This window comes from Pungitius pungitius, chromosome 12 (assembly GCF_949316345.1).
Source record: "Pungitius pungitius chromosome 12, fPunPun2.1, whole genome shotgun sequence".
In the NCBI taxonomy this organism is placed as follows: Eukaryota; Metazoa; Chordata; class Actinopteri; order Perciformes; family Gasterosteidae; genus Pungitius; species Pungitius pungitius.
In genome coordinates this window covers 16,141,706-16,162,789 of record NC_084911.1, presented here as the reverse complement: position 1 = coordinate 16,162,789, position 21,084 = coordinate 16,141,706, and the positions used below count along the sequence as shown (strand labels likewise).

Here is a 21,084-nt window from a genome sequence, read left to right as displayed (position 1 = left end):
CAAATAAATTACTGAACTGATTATTAACGCTAGATTTAGTCAGGACAGAGCATGTTCAGGAAAGCATTTAACTTACAGGTAAATATCTTGTCTTTTCAGATCCAGTCCTTCAATGGTCTCCCACTCGTTATTTGTTAAAAAAAGTGGCATGAAAATTTAACCAGAAGATTTAACCAGCACAAATCCCGTAACTCAATTTAGTACGCTAGTCGTGCAGGGTAACTTGTTTTTCCACTCCAGTACTGTTGTGCTGAGCTGTACGACCATCCTATCCATTGAAATCACTCACAGAATGAGCGCAGCTGTGTCAAAAAGAGAGGAAACGAGTGCAAACGAATACTCCACCTCAAGTTCTAACAATCGTCTTGATTCAATGAAGTTGCAGTTGAGAGCTTTACCATCTAAACTTACCTACTTGCATAATGTGGTATATATGGTGAAATTTGTAAAGAAATACCATCATATGTTAAATAAATAAATACACAGTACACTACTTGGTGTTCTGACTTTCTACAGTAATTTTTAGGTAACTGTGTTTCTCACATTTTTAATGACTGTGACTATTTGGTTACTGTGTTTTTTTACAGTACACAAATAGTTAATTTGATATTATACAGTATGCAATGTGTTGCTGTGATTTACAACAGTAATTCTTACTTACTGTGATTTACTACAGTACCTTTTTGGCTACTGTGTTATTCTAGAGTACTTTTTTATTTGCTGTGTTTTATACAGTATGCAATGTGTTGCTGTGATTTACAACAGTAATTCTTACTTACTGTGATTTACTACAGTACCTTTTTGGCTACTGTGTTATTCTAGAGGACCTTTTTATTTGCTGTGTTTTATACAGTATGCAATGTGTTGCTGTGATTTACAACAGTAATTCTTACTTACAGTGATTTTCACACTACATTATTGACTACTGTAATCGCTCACTGAATATCCAGTAAATTACTGTGATATTGTTTTACAGTAGCTTACTGCTCACAAACACAGTAAATAACTGTAAATATCACAGCGATTTTTTACAGTGTAAATAACGTTTGTGTTTCTCCAGTTACATGCACTATTGGTGTTTAATTTGTATTTCTGGTGGCTGGTAAAAAATAAAATGTCCCCAGTCGAGTTTAATGAAGTGCCAAATCACCTGAGAACGTCTGGTGGTTTCTGCTTTAATTTCTTCACAAGCATAGGCTGAAATATTTACCAACGTCAATGTTGAGCACACCAACCATCACAACATCACAACACAGCATGCATGTTATGCTCATCAATAGAAGTGTCGATTGTGAGCATTCCTATCTTAGTGTTACGTTCCGAAAAGGAAGGTTTGCAAGTAGTGTTTTTTTGCACGAGTCTCTACTTCACACTACCTTCAGTGCGGAGGGCCTCACTGAAAGATTAAAATTCCCACAGCAGTCTGCCGACTGCAGAAACATCGGAGCATATGTGGGTGCAAAAAACAAACTCGGTTTCTAATTCTTAAAAATAAGTAATCAAAAAGCGTACGATGAGTGCAGAGTTGGCATGGTGAAAAACTTAATTCTTGACGATTTCAGTTGAAAACATTATACTTCATCACAATAAACGAATCCATTCACAAGAGTGTTGCCATCACGTATGCATTTATTTTTTCGGGGTTAAATGTCATTCAAACCAAATAAAAATTCTAGCTGAAAGTATTTTAAGAATTCATCCATCTTTAACGAATTGATGCTTTTCGTAGGGGTCCTGGATTGAAGCTGTCCAGAGGAGCTGGAAGCGGGTCCTTTATGATGGAAGGAGAGAGGAATGTTGTGCATTCAAGCTCAAAGCCCTAAACTGGGCGTCAGAGTCGCGACTGATCTCTAAAAGGACTTTTGGTCTTTTTCTTCTCCTTTTTTGCCTCTCCCGAAACGAAAGCCCCCAAAAGCTGTCTCCAGTCCAACTCATTAGTCCTCCTTGGCAGATTTGAAAGCGGCTTCAGAACCTCTACACCTCAGTCGTCATAAATAACCGCGTTAGCCCCCATAAGCAACGCGCACTTCATATTTAATTGTCGTAAATAACGGTGTTGGCCTGTGTACGCGGAGCGGAGATTCGGATTTATAGCCCAGTGGAACCGGCAGCCTGCCGTCCCCCAAAGAGCCCCAAGACTCACAGTCTGAGGTAATTATAAAGAAATATAAAGACTTACAATCCCGGTGACTTTGATAAAGGTCAGCAGGGAGTATAGGACGTCTGGACTCACAGTCTGCCGCTGCTCCCCGGTCTCCTTAATAAAAAAGCCAAAAGATGGAATTTATCCCTCAAAACTGCTGAGATCGCTTCATCGTCTAGCTCCACCAGAACCAGGTTACAGAAGAAAACTGGGCCTACACCCCCCCCCCCGCCCCCTTCTTTCAATAGTCTGCGTACTTCGGCCCGAGAACTGCGGTCCTTTAGTTGTGTTTGCTCTCCAGCAGCCAGGCCGCCGAGTGCGGAGCGGCCATGCCGGGACGAGAGGAAGGCTGTAGTCGCATTTACGGCCCGCACCACCACGGGCCATATATCAGTCCTGTAAAAGAAATAGCAGGCTCCCTGATGTTGGGGGTTTATTACGGTATTAAACAGACTCCCCCTAAAAAAGTAGTAGAAGTATGTTTGCGCTATAAAGACGAGGGGCATATTCGCGCGCGAGGCCCACATTTAAGGGTGCTCGTTAACAAAAATGACTGTTAATCTGACAATAAAACAGTGTCGGGCGGCCCCGGCAGCTCGCAGCGCAACCTTCCAAGTACACTCCCAGAGTGGTTAAATGATTGAACACACCTAGGTGTGATTTTGTTCTAACTCCTCGTCTTGTCCCGGGCAGAACGTCTGTAAGTGCGGGACCCTTGGTAGTTACACGCCAATGGCACTTTAAATGCGCATTCGCTAATGTTACGATTGATTGGACCGAATTGGTCCACCGCGCAAATTTGGGCGGGTTGACACCGCGCTCCCGGTAATGCGACCCCGTGCGCCGACAGGCACGCGCGCGTGTCTTGATTAGTTTGGAAAAATAAAAAAAAAGAACTGCATAAAAAAATAATGCCACCACTTATTTGTCAGCAATTGTGCTTTCCAGACGACGCATAGTTGAACGATTTGATGTAATTCTTATGTAGACAGTGGCCATGGATTCGGACGAGATATACAGACGATCTCCTGATTTTTCTTATTGCATACAAACAAGGCAATTTATTGAGGAGCGGGGGGGTCTTTTAGATAGGGAGAGAGCGGGTATGGGGGGAGGAGAGCGGGTGGGGGAGTATAAAAGAAAAAGGGGGGTCAGCGTGCAAACCTGATTTACGCTTTATTGAGGCTTTATCTAGCTCGAAGAAAAAGTATGGCCAATCAGTTTCCTCCTCTCAAACAGACCCGACAAACCCCCACGCGCGGAGCGAGGCTGTAGGCTGTGGCACTGTTTCCCTGTAGTGAGCAAGTTGTTTGGAAGGAAAGGAGGCTAGTGGAGAAGAGAGGGAGGGAGAGATGAGGGAGGAAGCTAGCAACGGACAGTAGAGAGAGAACATTTTCGTAATGTAATGTTCTTCTCGGTTTAGTGAAACTATCGGCGTTTACCAGATAATGTCACAGAATGTCCATTTCTGGGACATTGAGCAACTATTACGTGGACTCCATCATAAGTCACGAGAGCAATGAACTTTCCAGCCCACCTCGCTTCCCCGGCGTGCAGTATTCCGGCTCAAGCTCCACGGTCGCGGGCGGGAGGACACCCGGCGGGGCGGCGCACGCGGAGCATCCCCATCCCGACTCGTTCCCGTCATGCAGCTTTCAGCCGAAGCCCCCGGTCTTCTCGTCTTCCTGGAGCCCGTTCAGTCCGCACCACGGCGCCAGCAGCCTGCCCGCCGTCTACCACCCTTATATCCCGGCCCAGCACGTGCCCGCCGCGGACACACGGTACATCCGATCGTGGCTGGACTGCGCGCCGCGCGGCTCCGAGTCCGTGCCGGGGCACGGCCAAACGGGGCAGGTCAAGCTTGAACCTCAGCTTGGCCACCTTGGTGGCGAGATTGCACCAAAAACGTGCGGACGTCACCAGCACGAGACCACCACGTACATCCTGGAGTCGGCATCCACGGCTGCGCGTGAGCTGAGCCCGGCCGCCATCCCGAGAGGAGGGTTCGACGAGAATAAGGACGTTTGCGAAGGCAGCGAGGACAAAGAAGGCCTGGATCAAAGTAAGTTATTTAAGCAGGAAATAGTGCGCTTAGAGTAGAGGAAGAGGGAGATTGTAAATGTAAAGAGAGAGATTGTAAATGCGTTTAATGCGGCCATAAAACAAGAACAAAGAGCCGGGTAGCCAAAGTGCCCCATCCTTCTGCTCCCTAAGTTTTTCAGCCCGTGTCATCATCCATAACCACATTATATACATCCATACATCCATACGTATATAAACAGACACAAACCCACACACACACATTTTAAACGAATTTTCAAATGCGGCACACTTTAAATGGGCATAATATAACATTTAATGCAACAATTTGCAATAAAACCGAACAACAGGAATACGCCAAACTTAGTATTGCATTTTATTGCTATCCAAGTGTTTCAGATGCTTAGATTGTTTGATTAACTGGAAAAGGTATCATCATTAGAGCATTTAATGCATTACTAAAATAATATGGGTTTTTTTTCCAATCTGCTGCTCTTCTTCAAGTCCAAACCCTGTCGTCTGACTATAATGAGACAACGTTGCAGTATTTGGTTCGCGTTCGTCGGTACGCGCCCTGGCGTCCTGTTTGAAAAGCGCTGGTTGTTTTTACACTTGTTTCATCGACTTTTTACTACAGGTGGATCTTAACGTTTATGGGTATCTCTCATTGTCCTTTTCGTTGTGTCATTTTACTTTCATTCTGCGTTGCCAAAGTGTGCGCGCTCGCGGATTCATATTGTCATCTGTCGGTTCAGACAGGTCACACATGGCGTCGATCTAATGCAGCACTGGGCTGTGAAGATAAAAACGTATCTTATTTTCATGATTTGAAAATATCATGAAAAAAAAGGAGTCCGGAACTCCATCTTTGACAGAAGCGGAAGATTATAAAGGCAACAGTAGTTCTAAATAGAGCGGAGGCCTCACTACTCAGCCAGAAGCGAAGGGGTACTTATTGACGCTTCACACCTGCATTTGGGGCCCGTCAGAATTTGTCTTACGCGAATCCCAAAACAGCTCCTGGTGGTGTTAGTTGAGGGAGAAAATGTAGAAGAACTTCCCGCTTTTTTGGCAAAATATAAGCACTTAAATTCCTTTGTGAGTACATGACAACGGAGGCCCCTTTATGGCTCTTTTAAAATAGACATGTGAACAAATGAGCACTTCAAATAAACGGTATTGGCTACTTCCTAAGTACACTCAAAAAAACAACGCTTTCAACGAACTTAATAAAATCATGGAAATGATTTGCACACTATTTTATTGATTCTTTGAGCATAAAGAAATTATGTTGATACGACTTGATGCATTTGAGTAGGATCAACTTAATTTATTATGGTTGGTTCAACGCATTTTCTTGGGTTGTGTCAAACTCAAATGAATACGGTTGGTTTGACTAATGCCACATTAGTAAAATATACGCTAGTCAATTAAGTTAGACCAACCCAAATTATTCAATTTAATCCTGCCAAAGAAAAATAGGTTGGACTAACTCTAATAAATTACGTTGATCTGCCCCGAGTATTTTATAGTGAACCAACTTAATTGCTTATTGCTTAAAGAAAGCAGTTAAATTATGTTGAAATACTTTCCATGATTTTGCTATAGTAATACTAAAAATATCTTTAGTGTTAACATTTACCCTGAACCACAACTGAAACTAGGTTTTAACAAAATATACAACTGTGTTGACTGGAAACAAGACAAATGAGAGATGTTTCTCAAAGTAGGCACTGAATAATGTTTTAATGAGCAGCTTCTCTTATAAACATACATATCAAAACGTTTTCTCAACTTTCTATGACACAAATTAAAATACATTTTTGAAAGTGCTAACAGTGGTTATTAGTAGTCTTGACCTGAACTCTGAAGACTTTGTACAAACATCCCTCTTAAAATATTTCAAACATTCATCTTAAACACTTGTGATTACTTACTTAATGCACTGGTGAACACGCAGGAATACAGAAAATAATAAACACACACAGAAGTGTCTAATCTGCTTTAGCCATCATAATGTGTCTAACGGGATAGCTTTATTTTGAGAGCTTGTCCTTTTATGGATAGTTTGTTTGGGTCTAGTTCCATTATTATTTTCTGCAGAACTTCAAAAGTATACTTGAGCTCTCGAGGGTAGCTCAAGTTGAGAGCATACACAAGCGCAAGCAACATTGACACGGCGAAAGGTACATTTCCCAAATCGCTCAGCACTTCCACCCCCTCCAGAATGACTCCGACTTCATCTGGGTCATCACTGGGCTCCGCTCCTTCTTTTCGAATCACATGGATCGCAAAGACTGTCTCCGCCATTGCTGTTTGACTGCTTTCAATATTCTGTGACAAAACAATTAACAAAAGCAATCATTTTTCACTTATGTGCATTACATGCCATTTTTATTGCACTATTTTACTGTATAAACAGCTATCAAAAACTTCATTCACATTAGGGCTTTCAACGAATATTTTATATTCAAATATATATTCAAATAGTTGAAAACAACACTAAGAAGTTAAGTTGGGCCAACTTAATCGTATTTGATCTTACCCAAGTAAAGATAAAGGTAAATGAACATACCGTGTATTCCTTCACCAGCTTCTCTGGATCTTCGTTCAAGTAAACACATAGACCTTTGAGGACGCATTCTCGTCTGACGTCAATGCTGGCAGTCTAAGTATGCAGATAAAATAACATTAGGAACACCATCTAAACCAACCATCTTACTAATCACAATGAGTAACCATGCAATATCAGTGTGTAAATTAGTATGTGAACCCTTGGGATCCAGGGGTGTTAGCAACAAGTGCAGAGGACCAATAAAGGCAACAAGTAAGTAAACAAAATACAGAAGTTCTACGAGTAGAATAGCCTCTTTAACTTTTCCATTGTCATCATACCTGGGTTATGGGTACCATGATGCTCTTGATCTTTCTCCCTTGAACTCCACTTTTCTTGGCATACACCTGGATCAGGTTTTCAGAGTACAGATCCAGCTGGGAGAAGAACTTTGACTGCAAATTGATTGTTGTGATTCTCTTGAATTCTGCATTCACCTACAGAAAAAATAAATTTGTTTGACTTTTTTGTTATCACTGGTGTTAGGTACACATATGATACTGCAATTCAGTTTGTTCAAGACATGCAAATGCACAATACATAAAGTCCGTAAGTATTCACAGGAAATTATATATTCCAATAGAAGTAAAAAAACGGAATGTTTCTTCACTTACCTCACACACATGGAAGAGAGCTGGCCACCTTGTGTTGAAAGCCGCTATCATGGGTGCCTCTTGAATTACCTCTTGTCTTCTGAGAGCAAAAGTCTTCTCCATCATAGTCGCCACCGTGTGCGTATTGTTTCTTTTCTGTACTTCTGTGAGGAGGGCCACTCTCATGTTCTCTAGCGTCTCCACTGTTTCACCGAATGGATAGGTGGGGCAGTAATTCACCTCTGCTTTTCTTGGCTTCTTGACACCATAGGCAGGACTGCATTTGCCATCAGGTTTGTGTGTTAGGGAATTTACTGCAACTTCTGGGCATCCAAGCCGCCTTAGCTTTGTTCGGTAGTTACCAAGTTTATATTTCAAGCTTGTCTTCCATCCGCCAAATCCAGTGATGGAACCTGGCTCTTTCAAACATGGATGTGTTGACACAAGAGCTCCTGCTACATCATCAAACTCTCTGTCAGAGAGGTACACTTTGTACTGGATGATTTTGTTAGTTAAGCCATCAAGAATACTAGATTTAAGTCTATTGTCAGGATTAAACAAAGTTCCGGTTTCTTTAAAAGCAGCATTTGCCCTGCCCAGCTGTAGTTCAGTATCATAAGTGAATTGGGGCACATCGAAGACAATCGGCCACCCAGAGGCTCTTGAGGAGGTGTCAGGAGGAGACAATATGTCTGTATCAAAAGAGCTACAAGATGAAAGGGATGATGATTCATGTACAGAGGAAGTGCCGGCAGCAGCAGCTGAGTAGGGGGCTCGGAAGTCACCATACTGGGTAGGTGCAACTGAATTAAAGATGACCTTAATGGAACCTTTGTCCTGGACATCTGATGTTGAGATCAAGTTGATGAATTCATTCCCAAGCTCAGCATCCATGAATTGAAGCCTGAAGTCTCCTTCTACTCCACACTGCATCTTTATTTGCTGTATGAGATCACTGACAGACTCTGGAACCCCATCTGGAAGGATCAATCTTTGGGAGTCATTTTCTCCGAATATGATTCTGAGCTTCACTGGAGAAGCCATTTCACAACAGTCTGTAAAAGAAGAAAGACTAAATGTTTTTACAAAGATAGATCTGAATTTTAATACAGCAATGATAGAACAAAAGAAACATTCAACATTGCAGACCCAAAATTTATAGGTGTATGTATCTTTTTAATGTCACCATTCTGAAAGGTCCAACAAAGTAGTCTGCTAAAGGGTAGTCATCTGCCAGTTCACAAAGCTCAATCAAAATAGTTTCTCGGGTTGGACAGGAACTCAGCTCAAAGGCTCTGAAGTGTTCCCTGTACCACCCAGAAAACCGTTTCACCATAAAAAACACTCTGTCCTGTACAACGCAAATTTGAAGAATCTCTCCAAAGTCAGGAAGTCCACTTGTTGACCCATGAGCAACCATCATCCCATTTCTGAATGTTACACCTTTGCTTGACACACACTTAGTAAGGTGAACTTCAACTGTACCAGGGAATTTCTGTTCAATAGTCTGAGCTATTTCTTGTTTCAAAACAGCCACAGGAACTGTTGAGACATTGGTGATGTCTAGGGCCTTTTTTTCAAACCTGGCTGATCTCAAGTGATATGAAATCATTAGCTGATGCTTCATAGCCAGGGAAAGAGGCACATTTTTAAAGCAATTAGTGTGTCGCACAACCTGCTTAAAAAAACTGTGCTTAGCCTCAAATCGCATGGTCCAGTGTCCCACAAGAGGACCAAACATCCTGATAAGTTGTGGATAGTGCTCAACAAAATGATGTTTTGGTAGCAGTTGCACATGAGGGAAGGCTTCTTGATACTTTTGTCTGTGCTCAGAAATTTTGCCCTCAAGATAGGCAATTGAGTCATTTGTGTGTGTCGGAGCAACCACAAGCTCAACAATGTCTTTTAAATCCAACAGTATTTGCCATGCCATGTCTCCCTCAGGCACCAGATGCCCTATTATGAATGGGAGCAGTCTTAACAGTGCCCAGTTTTCATGGGCATTCCCACCTATTGTTTTTCTTGTAGAAAACGTTTGTGGGATCACATGTGGCCTATTTGTCTTGTCTGCCCACTTATAAGGGAAATGCAGGATGCATTTGTTGAGGGTTTCAAGATTGAAATACTTCTTGGATATCAGCAATGCCAAACAATGTGCAAGCTCTACTGGTACTATGCCCTCAAAAACATCATGCATGATATCTGGAGGATAGCCTGTGTGAAGATTGAAATGTGCAAGAGTTTCTGAGATAGCACAATGTCTTTTCACCCCAAAAGAGCTTGCACTATTCTCTTGAGCTGATTTCACATGAGAGTCATGGAGTTCTTTTGTCCTGAGACTGAATGCACCGGACTTTACCTCTTTTGTTTGGATGTCTGTTCTAAGTCCTGTACAAAATCGACAGATATAACCACCAGAAAAACTCTCATTGAAACCAGCTATACTGTGAGCTCCCAGGTTATCTGCCACAACAACCTGAATTGTGCCTTTAAGACATCTGCCAAGCAATGGAATGAAAACCCCTTCTTGCTCCAGAGTTTTCATATCGTGAAGAAGAGGATGTAAAACACGGTCATAACCATACATCTTCACATCATTACTTTTACACAAGACTGCCAAGTAAATAGAGGATAGTGATGAATGTGAGCCTGGAGACAAATTACTCAAAGTCCAGTAGACTCCACAAAGCTTATGTTTCCTGCGAGAAGTACCCAGAGGATTGCAAACTTCAAAATCATCAATGTACAGACTTAACAAAATTCTCAACTCACCCCCTGACAGAAAACTGTTTTCTTGGAAGTGTGAACCATCCTGAGCAGATTTGTAAGTATGCGGTTTTCCTGTCACCCTATTACTTTGGTGTGCTCTGTGGTTTTCAACAACAGTGTCCACAACCTCCTTCACATCAAAGAGCTGCTGCAAAGACTTCAGTACCGGCACATATTGAAAACTTGTTTTTTCCTTGGCATCGAGTATGTACTCAATGGGCTCTACAACTTTAAAGCTCTCTTTATAGTACTTGTTCCGGAGATAAGATGTGCTTAGGGGACCATCTTTCCCTATGGCTTTGAGCACAGGGTTAGATGTGCTGAGAGCAGTGGCTATTTCTGTTATCACAGACTTATCAGTTGTGTAACAATGTTTATGAAATACACCTTCAATAATGTTAATTGAGAGGGGCAATGTAGCAGAACTTAACAAGTAGTGAAGTTCCTCTAAGAAGTCATTCATGTGTGTCCCTGGCACATGTGCAAAATGCTCTAACTTTAGTAACGCTGCAGCAAAATTTTGCTCAATTACTTCGGGTAAGTTTGTATTTACCCCCATGTCACTACTTGAACATGCACTGTCAGCTTCAACTACACAGTTATCTTGAATATGTTGATCTTCCTCAGCATTATCACAGGATTCTTGTGAGACTTGAGTGGTTGTAACTATTCCTGGCTTGAAATCTTTTAATGTATGTGGATTGTGTTTCCTGGTCTTGTGAGAGTGAAATGATCCATATATATTTGTTTGAAAACTGCAATCCCCGAACATACAGGTAACAGTTTCTCGACTCTTCAAATGAGTGCTAATGTGTAAAAAATAAGCCTTCTCTGTAGGAAGATCAATACAAGTGCACAAATGACAACTGAATGTTGACAATTCTAGCAGCTCCTGGGGTTTTTGTTGAGGATGGACTCTATTTAAATGAATGTGCAAAGCATTCCATGTCTTAAAAGTACATGGGCAGTTTATGTGTAGGCATGGATAGCGCTGTTTGTGCCGGTGCTGTAGTCTAATATGTTTTAGTAGCTCAAATCTACTTGGTAGAGATACACTACACTCCTTACACCTCCACATCCTCTTAGCCAAATAAAACTACCCAAAATATTAAAACAAAAATGTTGATAAGCTGAGACCGACCATGTACTGCCCCTTGCTGGTAGAAGCTATTCTTTGACTGACCTAAAATTCCAACTGACCTAGCAACAGAAAGAGCACCTTTACTAGCAGTTGGTTGCACATATGAAAAATGTAAAAACACATGGGAACTAGGCAAATCTAATTTTGCTAGACCATCACACATGCGCTTTTAAACATTGGAATCGCTTTTTCAGTCAGAAAAATTCACCGTTTTATGCTTGGCAGGTCAGCGAGGTTGCTCAAGACACTCATGCAGTCGGATGGTGTAGTCAGTGAGGTTGATCCAGGAGACACTTGCAGTGGGATGGTATAGTCAGTGAGGTTGATCCAGGAGACACTTGCAGTGGGATGGTATAGTCAGTGAGGTTGATCCAGGAGACACTTGCAGTGGGATGGTGTAGTCATTGAGGTTGATCCAGGAGACACTTGCAGTGGGATGGTGTAGTCAGTGAGGTTGATCCAGGAGACACTTGCAGTGGGATGGTGTAGTCAGTGAGGTTGATCCAGGAGACACTTGCAGTGGGATAGCAGACACAGGACACTTTTGCAGTCAGAAATTGCTACAATAAAGTCAGATAGAACAATCAATTAATATTCATAAAGTTATTAAGCTATCTTTATAAAAAAAAGAATACATGGGAACTAATCAAATCTAATTTTGCTAGACCATCAAACATGCACTTTTTAACATTAGAATCACTTTTCAGTCAGAAAAATTCACCGTTTTATGCTTGGAAGGTCAGTGAGGTTGCCCAAGACACACTTTGGGGGATAGCAGACACAGGACACTTTTGCAGTCAGAAATTGCTGCAATAAAGTCAGATAGAACAATCAATCAATATTCATGAAGGTTAAGGCCTCCTAAGTCAATGACGCGCGAAAAACTCCCGGTTATTGTGACGCATCAGATCAGTGTGCGCGCCGGGGCCGGGTGGCCAGAGCGGAGCATGTGAGGTTGTGCAAGCCCCGCCGCTAGCACCACCTGTCAGCCCGCGAAAGTGTTGGCAACCCTACCTATCAATGACAGTACTGCACTTTGAAATGTGGAATTAAAATGGAAATGGGAATTGGTCTGGTTTGATCAATCATTGTTCTAGATAAACTGCATGCTATACATTTTTATATCTATAAATATATATACAGATCGCTCCAAAATAGCGTTCGCCTCGGCGGGCCGCGGAGTAGCCGCCTTCGGTATAACTGCGGCGGAACGGCGGCTGGCCGTCCGGGAAACGAAGCGGTTGCCGCTGGCGGTGCGCCGACAAACGTGTTTGCGATTACGCTATACTGTCGCTTCTACTGCCTCTGGAGAACCGCCGATGGTCCGCCGACTCATTGCTATCTGGGAGAGTCGGTATAACGGCCTGCTATATTTGCCGCGCGCAGCTATTGGCCTTGTTCCAAACTAACGTTAGCTAATTTATATCCTATATTCCAGTATTAAACCAAAATGACGGTAGTATTACTCTTAGTAAATGAAACGTGTGCTTAGTCATTTATTGTCATTCAAATTCAGCAGTAACGTTAGCGCGCTAATGTAACCCTACAAGGAGTATGCTAACGTCATTAAGTCAACGTCAGCTAGTCGTGAACACCTTATAATATATTGCTAAAACGTTACCTCGTCATTAACAATAGCTCACTGTTCACCATTCACATTGGTAGGTTGCAAAAAGGAGTAACGTAACGTTAATAAGCTAACACAACATAGCTAGCCATGCGCATGGGGACTTTACCCTTTTTAAATGTAGTAAAAAATAACACTACATAAAAAATAGCATAAACAGAACAACGAGCTAAGATATGAAGATATTAATGCACGTATAATTGTTTTACTTTTAGAAGGATGGTGATGGATTTCTGCTTACCTTTTCCATGTGCGGCCAACGGTGTATCTTCTTAATCTGGTTCTGACGAAGACTGCCTTCGCCTTGGTTTTCGCGGTCATGCCTGGCTACTCGATTCTCTCAGTTAATCGCAACATGAATGGATCTAATAAACGTTACGTTTTTGAAGTTCATGCCAATCCTACATGACTGAATCACGTTCACATTGAAAACATTAATGAATATCGTTCATTCTACATGTTACACATTAGTAAATGTAACAACCAGCCAATATCCTTTTTTTGAGTGTATGGCCTCGATAAATGCACGCCTTGGGTGCGTCTTGCAAATGCTTGTCAGTGAATATTTACTTAAATAAAGAAAATTCAAAATCAATGCACAACTCTTCCTGATGCTGTTGGCTAACAGTCCAATGCAAGCTGCTGTTTGATTCATCCTCTCACTCTACAATAATAATGTTAACAATAATATTGTCATGGAATAGCAATCATCTTGATTTAAAGCCATAGAGGCTTTGGCCATGTGCGGCCCAGGTTTTGTCCTTTATCTCTGTCTACCATCTTATGCTGTACAACAACAACATTGAATACACCATGTGCCGTTGGGCTTGGCTCAAAGTGAAGCTGCGTGACTTATTGGGTGGAACGAGAAACAAAAGCTCCCTGGAAAAATGTATTCATATTTTTATGTATTCATATTTTATATATTTCTTAACCAAGGCTGTGTATGAACGCTGCTCTGTTGGCCCTGCTCTAATCCCGCCTGATTAGTCTAGTTTGATCCATGCACCTGAGAGTGTGACAGTGTGCCCCGTGTGCATTTTTTCACGAATACCACTCTCTCACATACATACACACACACACTCACTCACTCACAGATACACTCAGGCCCCTTATTAGAGCATCTGAGCATGCTATCCATCAGACCAGGGAGCTGGTTAAGGGCTGGATGGAGCCCAGCAGCCTCCAGTCTGAATTATTAGACTTCCCAACATCAGTAACACTGTCCAGTGTGGGCTCGCTGGTATAATGAAGGCTTGTCTGTAATTTATTCTAGTGTTCAAAACAGGCTGCACTCAATTACAGAGAGGTCTCCGTACCAGCGGTCTTTGTTGTGTTTGATTTTTGTTTTAGGTGTGCAGTGTGGCAGTGTGGCATGTAGTGGGAGCTGTACCCACCAGCTGGTCTATTGTCCACATGGCAGCCATTTTAAACATCGTGGGTGAAAGTAGAGTTTTTTAACGCACAGTCAGGCTTTAGATTTACTGACGATCTATATGGTTACCTTTTAAGCGAGAAGAAGAAAAACGCTTGCATTTGAAATGGCAGGTTGATTAGCGCCGCCTCAAGCCAGTTGTCTGCTGACATAAACACACTCCAAAAACAAGGTGGCTTGGATCGTCGATACAACAAGTTTTCCCCAATTTTTACTTTAGGGGCTGTTCTGTTCTCAGTTTTGAAAATAGTTTGAAAATTTGGCCTTAAACATGAGAAGATGTATTACTTTACATTAAATTTGAAGCTCAGCAGCCGATTGTTAGCTTAGTTATGCACATGAAAAAAGTGTAACTATTCTGTTTTGGCCTAAAAACAAACCCTTAACTTTAGAGGTAAAAAAACCTGTTAAGTTTCATTAGGCCTGTGGTCTAGTGTTGGAATTTGAATTCTGATTGAGAATAGATGTTTAGAACAATGTGCAACAAATAATATAGCATTAGGTAGTTGTATTGTTGCCGCGGTCCTGCATGTTGCCAGAGCAAACATTATGAACTCCAATAAGTAGCCAGAAAATCTAGTACTTACTAGGGGCCAAATACCTCTGGGAGCTTCTTCTTTACATCACTTTATAATTTTCCGAAGTCGTTATTGCTGTTGATGGAGTGTTAAACAAAGAGTTTCAGAAACTCTAAAGCAACTTAGTTTGGTACCTCATGTGTTTTGCCATGGAGGGTAAACCTACCGATAGAAAATGAAAGATGTGATATAATGCAAACTACGTTTGAATTCTAACATCCCCCAACTCCCCCAAAACCAGGTCCATTATGTACAAGTTTTAACTTCTTTACCTGTGGTACTGGTTTGGGATGGGATATTAGGAGTGATTAGTATCTGCCTCTTGGCACAAAGTTCCAGGACACATCCCCTTTCACCCCACCAGATTGTCCAAACAGCCACAGTGTGTGGGTGGAATCTGACCTCCTCAAGACATCTCATCCAGTCACAGCGGGCATCCAGCTACAGATTCCCTTCGTGTTACTGGTGCTGGGCAGCCATCCAGAATAAACTACAAAATGACACTTCAGTCAAGAAAGTTATTACCCCCAAAGTTTATTAAGTTATAACGCTGGATGAACAACCCCATTAATTGGCGTGTTGCTGTTAGTTGGCTGGAGTGAGATGAGGGTGCAAGGGTTGGGCGGAGGTGGGGGGGTGGGGATGGGGGAGATAATATACGACTTGTGGAAATGTAATAACGTGCCTTTGGGATATATGAGAGGTCAATTTCTGGAACTATTAGGGTGAAATTGCTATGGGAGGGAGAAAGAGGGGGAGACGTGATATTAGTCTTCTAGCCAACTCAGTCACTGTTTCCACGCAAGCAGTATTCATCATGGTGGACGCACATACGCACACACACACATAGACACACTGGCCTATAATTGAACACATCGGGCCGCATGCCGCAGGGGGCCCCAGCTTTACGGTATTATCAATCTTTTCGTCCATGTGCTCGTCCAAGTTACATCCAAGCCAACACATTGCTTCTGAATGTACCCTATAAGCGGAACCTTCAAGCTAGGACGGTATGAGATATCCACACATACCCACTGTAATCCTTCTTCACATCTGTCATTGTCCTTACTGTCCCACAGCTTGTAAAAAAGGGATACTGTCCACTGGCACCCCACCCCAACACCATTCCTCCACCCCAAAGCCAGTTTGTCATCCTGGGTGTCAGCCACGGTCGTAGCAGAGCTTCAAGGGTAATGGATGGTCCTGGAGGTGATTATACACCCCTGGTATGCAAAGCACCCACTTTGCAGTGTGACAAAAGCGTGCCAAACCCCCCACCGGAACCGACCCCTGAACCCTTTTCTCACCTATTTTACCAAGCATTATTCCTGAGATTAAATCGATCCTCTACATGCCGGCCATGTTCGAAGGAATTGATTGGAGAGGCTGGAAAATGTTTACTGATCGCCACTAACTAACTTGGTGAGAATCCCCTCAGAAATACAGGCACAGGTGCTGCTTGATTTGATCTACACAGAAGGCGTGTCTGGATTAGGCAAACTGTATTGCTTATGTTTAGGCAATAATGCACTTGTTTTGGTTTTGGATAAGATCATTGTTTGAGTTGCAATAACCACAGTGTTGTAATGTGAATTTCTTGTTTAATACCAAAGGAACAAACAGCAGCCTCCTGAATGCTTGGTAACACCAGACTTCACAAAAGAGTCCGTGTTTAGGTTAAAATAACTAGGAAGTGGCAATACCTTAGTTTGGGAGTTATATAAAAAGTAGTGGATTTCTGTTTACACATACGAAATCAACGGCCACCAAGTGTGATTTTTTTTTCACCCACTCGTCCAATGTCACTTCTTCTACGGACTATTTATATTAGGTCACGTGTCCTCGCTCAATCTCATGTAAATTACTAACACATTCATCCCATCTATTGTATACAAGTGGGTTTGCATTACTTATCGTATAACCAAATATGATGTTCCGGAATATTTGAGATCGTCAAACAATCAAGGTTCATGCCTCCACACTGCCCTTTCCTCATCACGTTTGAGTGATAAGATCATCCTTTTCTGCCATTTCAGGGCAGAGGACTCAGACTATATATTGGGAGAGAAAATCCCCTTTACAACCTTTTTCCCTGGTCTGCTCCAGGCTAAAAGCATGAATCACTTTTTTTGTTCTTTTTTTCAATGAGAAGCTTTTAAGGCCTTGAAGTTAACATCGCTGCTGGAAGCTTATATTCCAAAATTTAGATCGTCAGCATGGCCTTGCTTTTGCAACACGTTGCATTTGTCTTAGCAGAAAGCTGTACACCTATTATAAAAATAAGGCATATACTAAGACCCTTTACTTTTGGCATTAGGCTTTTTGTTGTTGCTTTTTTCAGACTCTAGCAAGTGAAAAAACATTGGCTTGGCTACTGAAAAGTTAGTCAATGGAGGAAATGAGTCTTGGCCTAACCACAGGGAAGAATTGCTCATGGTTAAAGGTTTTATTTCAAAGATGTTAAAGTGGAAATTAAATGGACCATGTCCTTTGTGTGTTTTGATAGTTTCTTCAAAATATAAAAACATTCAATTTGCAGGTTTAAAAAAGGACTGTAAAATAGGGAAAATGGCTTCTCTTTTGTTATGGTGTAGTTGCTGTGAGACTGTCTCCAGTCTACCTCAAAACTGAGATGGGTGCTTTGCAAAAGGGAGGAGCAGATAGCTTTCAGCCCTATATGCCAGACCTGCATATCCCAACAAGAAGAGGTTGCTACTAATTACACCGGTCTGAAAGCTATAAAGAGTTAGCGGTGGTGGTGGTGGGGCGGAGGAGCCGGTGTGGCCTACAAAACAAGAAAGAAGGAGAGACAGGGATAGAAAAATAAAATAGCTAATCAATGATTCATAATAGCTTCTGACGTCCAGTCTAGGAGAATCTTCCATAGCCAATGAAAAATTGTTATTCACATCTGAAACACTGCCCACTGAGATTGCTTCAACCATCTCAGTTGTGATGATTCATCACCTCCTTTTGAATAGTAGATTCATAGGTTGTTATGAGAAAAACAATGCTGTTCGTGTCAAAATGTGTTATATTGTGTCGAAATCAAACGACTGTTGCATGCTTCATGAAAGGCAATAAATGAGCGCTAGAATTATTTCTTAATCACTTCCGAGGCCAAAAGCAATCAAAAGTGATGCAAAAACCGCAGGCTGCACCCTTGTTGGCTCCATACCTACACGTAAAAGAGCAACATTTATACGTCGGGTGTTACCGTGCAGCGCATTTACGCACAGATCTGTTTGTTTAATGAATGTTCCAAACAGGCCGGTCTGGAGACAGTATCATTCCATTGACTTCTTCCTCTTCTTTACCACCAGACGACCCGTCGGCGAACTGGCTGCACGCGCGCTCCTCCAGGAAGAAGCGGTGCCCGTACACCAAATACCAGACGCTCGAGCTGGAGAAGGAGTTCCTGTTTAACATGTACCTCACCCGGGACCGGCGGCATGAGGTGGCCCGCGCTCTCAACCTGACAGAGCGGCAGGTGAAGATCTGGTTCCAGAACCGAAGGATGAAGATGAAGAAACAGAGCAAAGACCAACCAAAGGATTAGACCGCGGGAAACTCACTTGTGCCCCCAAACGCGCACGCACGCTCCCACCATGTATATAACATGAGGTTTGTCTTATCTCTACAACACAGAATGGCCTTCCCAATAACTGTAAACACACAAATGCTTTTTCCGATTTGTTTTAACCTTCAGGCGCCACCACGTGAGTTCCAGTCCTATCACACCGATCGATACAGCCGATCGATGGCTTCATTGATTGCCAGCAGACGAAAGACCTCTCTGTCTGGTGTTAGAAGGAGGAAGCGTTTTCAACTTTGGAATCACTTGAGTTTGCAGTCGTGTGGCGATGATAGTTAAAAAAGACTCAAACTGAGTAACGCTGGTTCCTCCCGGACTTCCTTTTCTTAAAATGGGCCGGACTTAAAGAGGATGAAAAGCTGCAGACTGGACAGTTCGATTGAGGAAATCAGAGCTCTTATTTGTTGTTGTAAAATCTTTCATTAGAAAATCTTTCATTTTTCAAGCACTACTTTTGTATTAGATATTTATTGTTGGAACGTGTAGACGTTGAAACCTCGCTTGAACATTATTAGGCATGCGCACGTGGACACACACACACACACACTCAATTCTCTACCTTCCTTCATTGTGGGCAGAATTATATCAGCGCCACATGGTAACGGTCGGTACCGCTGTTTCTTTCCCGGTGGTTGGCATCAAGTAATGAGCAGACAACGTAAAAAAGGAGGTGCGGGGACTTCTGGGCTCAGGACCCGGGGATCCAGTCGGCATATGAGCCTGATGTCTATGTGAAAAGAGGCACAGCTTCATTATTAACTTTGCATGCATCCGTATTTAAATGAAGCCTTAAGTATCAGGACTTGGCTTTGACGAAAAATCCCTCCACATATTTTTTACTAGTTTCCTCTCAAATTCCTCAAATAACATGAAAGTTTACAAGATATTTAACAAAAAGGACGATGTTCATTTCAGATTTCCCATAAAGCGCCTGAACTTTTTCAAATATACAACCTTCTCAGTTACTAAATCTTCCAATATTTATCCAACGTGCTGCTTGCAGAAGTGATCAGCTCTATTTTTTTTACATACAGTATATTGTTTATTATCTAGTATGCAAGGGGGCGTTTTCATAGACAGGTGCCGAACGCAAACTGGGATTTGAAACAGCCCCAATGCACTCCTTATTTGGAAAACATTCCCTTTTCTTGCTAATTTTGATATCCTGGAATTTTCAGAGGTTCTTTGGCCCTTTTAATTTATTTGACACTTCCCTCGAATAATGATTTAGGAATAGTGTGCAATTTCAAGAGCGTCGACATTATTTTCTGGTATGCGGAAGATGTAATGATATGGAAGTAGAGATATGAAGAGGACACGTCGGAGGGAGGGTCTACCAGTGAGGCGTTATTTGAAGTGTCGGCGAAGTTAAAAGGCGTCTGATGGCAGTTTTATAGACGGATCATAAACAACACATCGGCTTTACAACGCTATGTGTGCGACAATTGTGTGTGTGTGTGTGTGTTTTGCAGACCACAAAGCCTGGTTGTGCACCAGCCTGGAACAAAAACGACATAAATATAGTTTACGCACACTTGCGCCGATATTTTCTTCAGTTCAGTCGTTGATATTTCCATTTATAGTTTACCTGCAGCCTCCATCGGGGCAACTCATTTTTTCTTTAAAAGTATTAAATACAGACGTATAAAATCCTCTATTTAAGAGTAAAAATGTTTACAGGGTTTGCGCATGCTTCGATGCATTCAAAGACGTTGTTTCTTCGTCTTGCTCTATATGTTGTTAATCTGTTGGATGATTGCTGGGAAAATGAAAAAAAGGACGGAATAAGCAGTTTCCTAATCGGAAATATTTCTAACGTATTGTACATGAAGTTGTCCATCTCGTCTTTCTTATTGGAATAAATATGCTGACTAGTATTGTTTTGTGTTATAGGACTTGGCCTTTACTGTATTTCTCTATTTCTCTGTCGTGTTCTTTGTGTTCCCCATGTCGTTGGGCCCACAATTTGAATCATCAATTTGAAAGAGCTCGTTGTGTTTGTGTAATGACAAAAGGTAGCATCTTCATGAAAGATGCTATTTTTGGTATATTTTCTCTTATTATCTAAGCTTAGTAGGACTGTATCCTGCTTACTGTGCATTCTGCCTGAAGGAACTACATTTTGGGAGATTTTTTTTTCTAATATGTGTATGTGTACATAACTCCACATGGAGTTTTACTTGCGTTTTTCTTTCTTTTTAAACAAGGCAAATAAATACCATGTGTGAAGACATTATTTACTCTGATCCTTTCCTTTCTGTGAAATGTTCCAGTCATCTCTTGTATGTTTCCCGATCTGTGTTGTTGTCTCTATTTTCTCTGTGTGTGTGTGTGTGTGTGTGTGTGTGTGTGTGTGTGTGTGTGTGTGCTAATGGCCCCGTTGATGCTTCATTATTAAAGAAGATACTTTACAGTACGACCCTGCGTCTTAACTTGTGATACATGTCCGTTATTTCTTCTCCTGCTGTCGTTGTCCACATTGACTCTGGGTTCCGTGTGCCTGTTTGTGTGGTGGGAGCGAAGGGGGGTGGGGGGGGGGGGCAGCATGT

The 21,084-nt window shown here is 42.0% G+C and overlaps 1 protein-coding gene across 1 annotated transcript; it reads left to right on the top strand.

Moving 5' to 3' along the window:
* Positions 1-3,478: 3,478 nt before the first annotated feature.
* On the top strand, positions 3,479-20,823 carry hoxb9a (homeobox B9a). The gene is made up of 2 exons (XM_037476201.2): positions 3,479-4,205; positions 18,264-20,823. Exons 1-2 carry the CDS (start codon positions 3,602-3,604, stop codon positions 18,497-18,499), a joined length of 840 nt encoding a protein of 279 aa, XP_037332098.1. The 5' UTR covers positions 3,479-3,601; the 3' UTR covers positions 18,500-20,823.
* The last annotated feature ends 261 nt before the right edge of the window (positions 20,824-21,084 follow it).

Bases quoted from the DNA above. Each gene is read 5' to 3' on its own strand.
- hoxb9a (XM_037476201.2), top strand. From the start codon at position 3,602: ATGTCCATTTCTGGGACATTGAGCAACTATTACGTGGACTCCATCATA. The intron at 4,206-18,263 runs GTAAGTTATTTA...CTTTACCACCAG, and splicing joins CAAAGAAGGCCTGGATCAAA to ACGACCCGTCGGCGAACTGG.